Genomic DNA, 10,481 nt, shown 5'->3' with positions numbered 1-10,481 from the left:
AAGTGAATATAAGGCCCACAGTAATCCCTGACTGAAACGAGAAACAAATAAACCAACATTAATACCATTTATACAAAAGAAAAACAAAGAAACCTAGACGAGAAACGACCAGACAGGAAAACCAAAACACCAAACAGTCTTTGAGAGAAGCAAAGATCCTAAAAACTAACTAAACTGCTGCATAAATGTGCAGACATGATCGAGCTGAGATATAAAAACAACCAGGAAAGACGCAAAATAACACGTTAGACGCTGATGTTTGTTTTTGTAATGATCTGTTTTCTTTGTTTTTATTCTAATGCAGCTGTTAGACCTTTAATCTAATTAGATCATCAATTTAAACAGTGCCGGTGTGATGCTGCTTTTCCCGTTCACATATGAAACCACTGTGCACTGCTGTGGACCACCCCTCACTGCAGTGCTGTATTGAAGGATAAATATATCCCCCTCCTCCTCTTCCTCCTCCTCCTCCTCTCGTTGAGCCCGCAACATCCTGACTGGCCCTGGCTGGTGATTGCAGGGAGAGGGAAGCCCGCACAGGGACGGATGAGTTAGTGAACCTGCTGTTGCTGCCACTTGTTTTTTTGTTTTTTTAATTTTTTTTTTATTTTCTTCCCTGTAGCTTCATCTCTTTGTTGCCGAGCCCTGCCCTGACACCGACTGCGCGCAGCGGGAACGAGGTTAGTGGAAACAAGATTTGCTTTTATTTTTCTTTACAAAAGGGGGGGTTGATGGGGAGGGAAGCCTCGAGCGTGTCCAAACTGATTGTGCATGCAGGACGCTTTGCCGGAGTCCCGCAGAACCATGGTTACAGCTTGGCTTGAGCACAGCAGACTTTGTTTATATATTTATTTGTTTAGTCCAACTCCTTTAACTTCATCTCGGTGCGCCGCACGAACCTGACGCACACACTTGTGCCAGTGCGCTATTGTGCGCCCGCGAAGTAACGACCCGTGTGCGTTTCTTTCTCCCGTGCGCCATTCTTGGTCATTCCAGCCAGTGCTAATTATTCTGTGCAGTGAGTTCCCTGTCTTCAGATCACATAGCAGTGCAGCTGCCCCGCCGTATGCAGACCAACTGCGAGAGCTATAATAGGAAGGAGAGGTAGGGTTGCGCAGCTGACGGTGCTGATTCCGAGGAGCCAGAGCTCTGCAGTCCTATTTAAGTCAATGTTCCTAAAGGCTTATTCGTAAAGTACCTTCTCGTAAAAAACATTCATAAATAATAAGCTGAAATAAAAACAGTCTTCATCTGGCATGAGGATTATATATCAGTGATTGGCCTACCACATGATTTGAAGTAAATATCTGCCTTTTACTGCTGGGCATGAAATGATTTATTATTACCAAGAATATCTACAATATGTAAATGATACTGACTGCTTTCAACCCGAACTATCACAGACAATTTCCTCCAGAATACCAGTGATATGTGAAACCTATCTGACTCAGAAAAGCCTGTAACTGTCTTGCTTCAGAATGTGATCCCTCCGTGGCTAAATCCATATATGTGCATATTTAAGTTGGTTGCTTTCAGACAGATCTAACATTGTGTGCTGAATCTGCTTTTCAACCCTTTTAGGCTTCCTGGAAACAGATTCACCATGGGGATCAAGGCTGCTCTCCCCAGATATGAGCTCTATCTCTACTCTGCTGTGCTCGCAGGGGCACTGATATGGGCAGGCAGTTGGATATTCGAAGCCTCAAGTGGTGAGTGAGCACCCCTTTCAAGACACGTCCAAAGCACCTGCATGCTGTCGGTGTAAAAGAAGAAACAAAAATAAAAACTAGTCCGATCTTAAAAGGTTTTGGTGTCTGTTCCCAAGAGGTCTGAATGAATGGACACTTTTGGAAAAGCTGTCTTAGCTTATGAGCAAAAGGACTGCAGTAAAAATGACTGAAATCTCTGTAAAATAAAAATGTGTCCAGTTCAAAAAGTGGGTCTTCATCTGTTACTGGGCTCAATTTAAAAATATGTAGTGCACTGAGCAGAATAAAAGGAGGTCATCTTTCTCGAAGGAATAGGATTAAACTAAGTAATTTGATTAAACTGAGGACGTTATTATTCTAAAGACAGTTAAAGACAATCTACTCACTTCCTCACTTTTCCTTTGATTGTGACATTTCACACTACGAAACACATTAGCCAACTGGGACTGCACCAAGTACCATATCATATCATATCATATCATATCATATCATATCATATCATATCATATCATATCATATCATATCATATCATATCATAATTTCACATTTTGTCTGCCATATATCATGTTCTTTTTGCATCATATCATATTGCCTTGTCTCATAATAACTAATATTAAACTAAACCTAAACCCACTGTAGCTGATTTTCCATAAATGTGTTCAGGGTTTGGCATTTCTTCAGACTCTGAAATGCTTTAAGTAGGCTCTGCAGATTCTGTTGATCTGACTGGGCAGAGTGTAATCTGGTGGCTGGTACTGTTTGTCACAGTCTGTGCTGTCAGATGGGCCTGACAGAGTCCTTCTGCCTGTCATCTTTTTTCCGCTGTCTTCCCGAGTGGCTTACTCTCTGTCTCTTGAAAATCTCCCATCTTTGGGCCGTTTTAAAGTCCATGCCCGTATGGCCACAGTCACACTGTATACTGCTAATAGACGTTTGGCTGCGTTCCCAGAAGTAAGAGCTTTTCCCTGACCTGCCCTCACATTATAAAGTCCTTTTTTTCACTGCTGTTACTGTAACCAGGCGAAGCTGTGGGGGCTTCTGCGGGGGTGCCTGTCAATCATTTGTTGCTGCGCATTGGACGCCTCAGCATTTGTCTTGTGTTTGTTTAATTTTAATGCACGTTGTGGCGTTTTGTTTAAGCTGCACAGAAAATTGCTTTGCTTTAACAAGACTTTGACTTTACAATTGTAGATTTTAGCCTTAAAAATAGAAAGCTGTGCCACAAGTGTGTTATGTAATGTTTGATATCATCAGATGAACAAAATGAGCTTACACACACTAAATTCACACTGTGGATAATCCAATATTCAGAGCAAAGCTTTTAAAATAGTCAATACATGCAGGATCATTTGTTTGGAAAGGAGTAGTGAGATTATTAAAACAGCTAAAAAAGCGAAAGCTGCCTAAAGCCTGAATTCCACATTTCTCAGTAGCAGCTTTGGAAATTTTAGCCATAATTTGAAATACTGATTAAACATACGTCTCTGTTTACAAATACACACATTTTGCTTGGTAATTATCCTGTTATTTCTCCTTTATTTAGAGAATGTAAACAGAAAGGCATTCAAAGAAAGTGTGAAACCAGGATGGCATTACTTTGGCAGGAAAATGGTAAGTTTTTTATGTGATTCCTTATAAACAAACGTAGCCATAAACAAATGGTATGAAGCATTACTAACGTGCCTTTCTTTGTAACAGGATGTTGCAGACTTCGAGTGGGTGATGTGGTTTTCTACATTCCGCAATCACATCCTTTTTGCTCTCGCTGGTCATGTGATCTTTGCTAAGATATTTACCGTGGCAGCACCGAAGGTGTGTGTCTTAGAGAAAAGGAGTTGCTGTGAATGTGTGGGGGATTGCACACTTTTATCATTATAACTGCATGCATTTTTGGCTTGTACATATATATATATATATATATATATATATATATATATATATATTCTGCTGTGTGAGCTTCTTGTACATGTGCTGTATGCAAATGAGGGTGTATTGCATGTGCGAATGAACACAAACTTCACTTCAGTCAGGTAAATCCATCAGATTTGTTATGACATGCAAAATGACCCTATAGAGATGAACCAATGGGCTCTAGGTTATGTAAATAATTACAATCCGTTAATTGTGAAACACCCTTACATTTAAGTCTCATAACAATAGGGCTGCACAATATTAGGAAAACATACAATGCAATAATATTGTTGCAATGACAATATAATACATATTCTGTCATCACAATGCTCACAGCTCTCTCCATGTGCTGACTGTGGGCTTTTAGGGAAGTGGAGGTCCATCTGATGGCCATGTATCTATTTTTGGGATGCAGTTTGGGTCTGCAGTTCATTGAAATCCTTTTTAATATTGGTTTGGAAACATTGATATTGCAAAATAAATACAATTTTGATATAATGTGCACGTCTAATAACAGCATTGTAATTATAATCCAAGGTCTAACACATGGTTCACTTCATGCATGAGCTGCCGTTTGTTCAGCTGAGATTTAGTTTGTTGGTTGCAGCTGTTATGTTGTTTTTTTTTAATTTACTGATATATTTAAAGCAGTTCATTATGCTTGAAACATGGCTTTTGTCTTGTATGTCTACAACGAAGCTTGATATAGATGGATGTAACTTTAATAAACTTGTGAAAATTCTAACTTTTGTCATGTGTTTTGTGATTTAAGGCCAGTAGTCATTCTAATGTACAATATTTCCAGCGTTGGTATTAAAACAGTGCCACTGTACTAACATTGTTGTTCCTATTGCTGCGTTAAATGAAGAGATAATTCTTTTCAGGCCGTCACGCTAACGCTGGCTTCTTTTTACCCACAGCACAGATCCCTGATCTTTGCAGTATATGGCGGTTTGGCGGTTCTGATCACGATGGGCTGGACCTTCATGGCTCTGGTTCTGTCTCACTGCATCATTCTCTACAGCGTCGCTCTGGTCAAGAAGAAGTGGATGTGCTTCGCTGCAGGCCTGAGCACGCTGGCCTCCATCAAGCTGGAGCCCTATAACTCCTGGCAGGTGAGTGGGTGATTCCTTCATGTCTATCCTTCACTGTATATTCTCTGTGTCTAATTTAACAGAAGACAGAGCAACATGCTGTCACACATGAAAATAATTTAGCTGTTCAGTATGTATATGTGTACTGTAATTTTATGACTCATCCTTCCTGTAGGAGAACTTGGTGACGGGTTCTTTTGACCTGCAAGACATCCTGTTCTATGGAGGCTGTGGCTTCAGCATCATGCGCTGTATGAGTTTTGCGTTAGAGAACTGTGAGAGGAAGGACGGCAACTACACATTCTCCGACCTCCTGAAATACAACTTTTACCTCCCCTTCTTCTTCTTCGGACCTATTATGACTTTCGATCGCTATCACGCCCAGGTGAGGTTTCAAAAACAAACAGTGTTTAAAAACTTGGTGGATGTCACTGACTAAGAGGCACTTTGTGTCCTCTGTGTAAATGTTACTGACTGACTCAAAAACTGTAACAAAAGATGGACACAATACGAGGTGGCAAGTTCAAAAAAAGTCATTTTATAGAAAGTAAAAATTAACTTGTATAATCAGTTCATCTGATTATCACCTCCACCCCTTTAAAAAATTGAATTCAGGGATTCAATGGCAAATTTACAAAGGTTTGTCAATATGTCACTTTATACTTAATTTGCAGTCTTAACATTTTGAACCAAACTCACAAATCTTTCAGTAACCTGTACTAGCTACCCATCAGGTTCATCCTGTACACCAGCAACTCCTAGTGCCTGGGGAGGCAATTTAAAGACAAAAGAGTTTAAAAAAAAAGAACAAACAGAGGAGCATACAGGGGTGGATATTACAAAGCATCCACCACAATGTTTTAAATGCTTTTAATGTGGCAAATATCTAAACAAAAACACTCCAATAACAAAAACCACCACATAAGTCTGCCACTGGGACAATGCAATGAGCTCAAGAAAGTTATAGGAGCAGAGGACTCAACATGAAGGGCAAAATGTTGAAAATGTTGTGGATTCCACACAAGAGCATGTGTTTCTTTGTCAATGACTGAATAATCCAGCTGATAGAGTTATATTTCATGAAGAAAAAGCTCCCAGGATGTTCAATCCCCACTATGATCACAATGAAGCAGCAAAGCACCTGCAGCTGAATCACTCAAACGGACGGTCCATGCAGGGTGACAGGAGGAGAACCCAGAATGGTTTTAATGGTTTGACGTGAAGCTGACCGGACATACTTAGCTTTGACTTTCAACAGATCCGTCAGTGGACATACCTTTGTTCAAAATCTCTGATGGAAACTGTAGTAACTAGAAGCACTCAGAGCACAAACCTCCGCCAAGGCATAGCATCAATAAAAAAAGTGCAATCTGGATCACCATCAAAGTTTAATGAATGGTTTTTTTTTTGTGACAACCCAAATATTTCCTGAAAATGTCATCCAAGTCTGTTCATTGTTAGTTTTATGTAATCTTGCTAACAGACAGACAAACAAACAAACAAAAACATAACCTCCTTGGCGGAGGTAGCATCTGCTACTAACACTGGTTTAATAGTATGCTGTGGCACACTTCCCGCGTTTCACAAGACTCCATAACCCTTGAGCAATATGGTTAAGCAGATTAACTTGGCAAAGCTGAGTTTGTTTTTTGTCATCTGGTGTTGCTAACTAATTGTTCAGCTCAGAAAGCTGACACACATCTGTATATAGACCATAGAACCTTGCCTGAAAAACGGATCCCAGGAAGTGGAAACAGCCAGAACTTGAACACCTGGACTAAATTAGTGACCTTTAACCTTACAATCACAAACATTTTCTGTTTTTTGTTGAGAGGAAGCTGGATTTTTATTAGCCCTCTCCACAGTTGTGTAACCTGTGTAATAAAATCGATCAGGTTCAGACTGAGGAGTAGAGTTAGTGGCCCACGCACAAACACTAACTCACTGAGACTAAATCCAGTCCTCTCCTGTACAACAGTAACCATGGGAGTCCTACATCCCAGTCCTGACTGAGTTCCACACAGTAACTTTGAAGCAGAGATTTAGGTGTTCGCTCACATTATCACATTATCACATTATATTCCACAGGCAAACAACACTCAGTTAACCCGAAAGGAAAGGGAGATGTGGAACATCACCACCAAGGCCTTGTTGCACCTGGGAGTTATTCTGGTGGTGGATGTCTTCTTCCACTATCTGTACATCCTAACCATACCCAGCGACATGAAGCTGACCTCCAAGCTTTCTGACTGGTGTCTGGGTGAGCGAACAACTGTTAACCTGGAGCGTCTCTTAGCTTTTGCTTTAGTTGTTGAAACTGTGGATTCTGTTCAAATTCACTTTTGATGTCTTGTCTAATATTGTAATATTATTTTAAGGATAAAAATGCAGTGAAAAAACTATGTTACACTTTTTTAGCAAACAGCTGGTAAAAGATTTAACTTTTACTTGAGGCATTTTGTTAATGGCAGACATTCATTGTAATGCCTGAAAAACTAGAAGAAATACAAACAGTTAGGTTATCAAAGATGGTCTAAACAGTATTCATGTAGTCATAGCATTGTTACTTCCTGCTCTGATAGTTATAAATCTCCAGTACTTGCTTCATTTCTTCATCACTGCACAATCAGCTTTGTTATCAAAAAGGAGACTAGAAATATATTCACTGAGTTATCAGCTTCTGTTTTTATTCCCGTACTTTACAGCTGGACTGGCGTACTCCAACCTGGTGTATGATTGGATAAAAGCAGCTGTAATGTTTGGTGTGATTAACACTGTGGCCACGCTGGACCATTTGGATCCCCCTCAGCCTCCCAAGTGTATCACCATGCTCTACGTCTTCGCTGAGACGTACGTTTGATTTGCTCGAGTTGTGTTCAACATTAGTAAATAACTTTACTTTCATTTTGTATTTTTTCTCCTCACTGCTGAGCCTTGAAAACAGATGAACATTCTGTTAAAAAAAAATCTGTATTTTCCAGGCACTTTGACAGAGGCATCAATGACTGGCTGTGCAAGTAAGTGTTTAGATTTGAACTCCTGGGCGAAGATAACTTTGCTTCGTGGATATGTTAAATCTGTGTTGGCCTTTCGCAGGTATGTTTATGACTATATTGGTGGGGATCACGATAAGATCTTTAAAGAGCTCCTTGCGACCATCTGCACTTTTGCTATCACCACCTTGTGGCTGGGCCCGTGTGAGCTTGTTTACATCTGGTCGTTTTTCAACTGCTTCGGCCTCAACTTTGAGCTGTGGGTGGCAAAGTTCTTCTCCATTCCGCCATTTTCAATCATGGAGGTGAGAAATCATACCAGGATACCCCTCTTGGCATACCACAGGACTCTCCTTTAAAAGCCACTTTAGTCAGTAAAATAACTGGAGTTGTTTGAATGCAGTAAGCCTCTTTATTTATGTGACCAGATAAGAATAAACTGTTCGCCTTCTGTGTGTGTTTTGTGTCTACAGGGAGCGATGGGGGAAGCCATGTCTCGCAGGATCAGGGGTGTGTTCAATGCTGCCAACTTCTGGGCCATTGTCCTCTACAATGTTCTCTCCCTGAACAGTTTGGACTTTGCCAAAATGGTTGGTAGAAGACTGATCTTCAAAGGTGGGTCACAGCAGGCATAAACTCACAAAACTTTAGCAGCCTCGTTGTCGATCTGCCAGAATGAAGTGGCTGTTCAAATGAGTAGCTGTGGTCAGATAACTAATCAATGTTTGCACTACTTTTTTTCTGTGTTAGGTTTCCCTCTGTCCACACTGTCGGTGCTGCTGGTGACCTACTGTGGTGTGCAGCTGGTGAAGGAAAGAGAGCGACAACAAGCCCTGCTGGATGATCCTGAACCAGTGAAGCCAGTGGATGGAGGCAAAGAAAAAGCTGAATAATCAGACAGAAAAAAAAAAACCCAGAGGTATTTGGACTTTATGACAGCCTTTACATGGTTTTGTTCTCAGTCTTGCCGGCTGTAACAGAACCAGACTGTGACAACCACCCATATTCCTCACATGAAGGTATATTTTTGCTTGTCAGAAATGATCGGCAGTATTTTGAACTGAAAGGTAACCATAAGTGCTCTTGCTGAAGATAATCACCACATCGTTTGGCACAAAGTCACCAATGACTGTATTTGTATTTTATCTGAACAAATGATTATTAAGCAGATTGCGAGCCTTAAAATAAGAGCAGTATTCATGAAAACATTTATTACTGTAAACGAACAGCCACTATGCTATGTGTGGCTGTAATCCTGTTCATTTTTTCATCTTCTCAAATGTGAACATTCTTGCCTTTTATCACCGCCACTATTTATTGATTTTGATTGGATGGTGTCTTTATTTTTTCCTTAGATGCTTTACAGTCTGTTGTTGCAGTTCTTAAACACACTGAAAGAAGTAAAACTTGAAGAAGCTCCACAAAATGGAGTGCAATAAGGAAAACAAACAAAGGGTGCTGTGGAGATCTTCCACAAAGCTTGCAGCTGATTGTTTTATATAGTCCACTGTGTTTAACACTGACAAATTATTAGATGTAGTTCATGTTGAATGTAGTTGAATTACTGAGTGTCCAAAGAGCGACTGCCTTTTTTTCCACAGGAGATTACTGAGGCATGTCAGCATATCTTTCCTCTCCCTCTCACGTGCTTCAGGCCCTCACTTTGCTTTGAAAAGCAACAGGCCCAAAAGGGAATATGCGTCAGTCACAACCTGCCACCAAAACCTGCTGCGTGGCATTAGTGCAGCAGACAAAGAGGAAAACTTTACGAATGTCACAATGCCTTTTTCCCCAGTCCAGTATTTTAATTCAAATGTTTTAAATTTAAAATGTTTGACTTGAAATAAAGTTTTATTTCATTCAATGTTCACACTTCTGCAGTGATTTCCTTTGGTTTTGTGGCGTGGCAAAGATTAAAAATGATATATTTTGTGCGCATGAATACGTTCTATCTACAATAAGCATTTTGCAGCAGGTTAATTTTCTCAGTTGCATTTCAGAAAGTGAACTGCGTCTGTGTGGATCCTCCTGATGGGCAATTACCATCCTCCACCACAAGATGGCGCAACACGATAAATGTTTCACCGAGGTCAAGGTGTCCCTCATTCCACATTTAACCTTGTTACATTTAATATAAAAATATTTACACAAATTCAACTCAGTGAAAATTAAAATGTTTATAGTGCTGCCAACAGAATTTACTAAGAATTATAAATTTAAAAGTGTTATTGGGTCGTTCTGCAGGTTTCTGACACAAACATGCAACAGTAACAGTTTGATTGATTAAAAAAAAGAAACATATGTGTCATACTCATTTTCAGGACACTTATGTGCAGCACTCACAACTAAAGAGAGGGGACATTTGATGACATTCACAGACCTTTTACAGAATGGTTTAAATGCTGTATGACAGACTGAAGATCAGTAAAAAAAACAACAAACTGTACAATGTAGCGGCAGTTTTCAGACGAACTAAAAGAAGTTTTGTCTTCACTGCATAATGACACGTGATGTTTTTGTGCACATGAGACTAAGGAAAAAACGTCCAGGTTCTTAAAACTGAATATGGTGTCATTCATATAAGATCATATTCAGGGAAATACGAATATTAGACAAACAACAGATTCAGTTTGGTTCAGATAATTCAAAGTAATTACTTGATGATAAAACTCCAATTATTCTTCTAAATTTTTGGTGTGAATTGTATTTTTGTTGTGTTGATTTTCTGTTTCTCTTTATTGTTTGTTTATGATTTTATTTTGTTTATTTTAAAT

General features: G+C 39.7%; 1 protein-coding gene across 1 annotated transcript; it reads left to right on the top strand.

The window, feature by feature from the left end:
* Positions 1-178: 178 nt before the first annotated feature.
* hhatla (hedgehog acyltransferase like, a) lies at positions 179-9,575 on the top strand. Its single transcript, XM_017420765.3, has 12 exons — positions 179-680; positions 1,582-1,709; positions 3,253-3,320; positions 3,408-3,521; positions 4,541-4,735; positions 4,890-5,099; positions 6,803-6,974; positions 7,420-7,564; positions 7,696-7,731; positions 7,811-8,012; positions 8,181-8,322; positions 8,458-9,575. The coding sequence occupies exons 2-12, from the start codon at positions 1,604-1,606 to the stop codon at positions 8,598-8,600; spliced, it is 1,533 nt and encodes a 510-aa protein (XP_017276254.1). The 5' UTR covers positions 179-680; positions 1,582-1,603; the 3' UTR covers positions 8,601-9,575.
* Positions 9,576-10,481: the final 906 nt, after the last annotated feature.

Source organism: Kryptolebias marmoratus, linkage group LG20, assembly GCF_001649575.2.
Source record: "Kryptolebias marmoratus isolate JLee-2015 linkage group LG20, ASM164957v2, whole genome shotgun sequence".
Lineage (NCBI taxonomy): Eukaryota > Metazoa > Chordata > Actinopteri > Cyprinodontiformes > Rivulidae > Kryptolebias > Kryptolebias marmoratus.
Note: the sequence above shows the minus strand (reverse complement) of the source record. Positions and strands in the feature narration are given on the sequence as shown.

Bases quoted from the DNA above. Each gene is read 5' to 3' on its own strand.
- hhatla (XM_017420765.3), top strand. From the start codon at position 1,604: ATGGGGATCAAGGCTGCTCTCCCCAGATATGAGCTCTATCTCTACTCT. The intron at 4,736-4,889 runs GTGAGTGGGTGA...TCCTTCCTGTAG, and splicing joins AGCCCTATAACTCCTGGCAG to GAGAACTTGGTGACGGGTTC. The intron at 8,323-8,457 runs GTGGGTCACAGC...TTTCTGTGTTAG, and splicing joins TAGAAGACTGATCTTCAAAG to GTTTCCCTCTGTCCACACTG.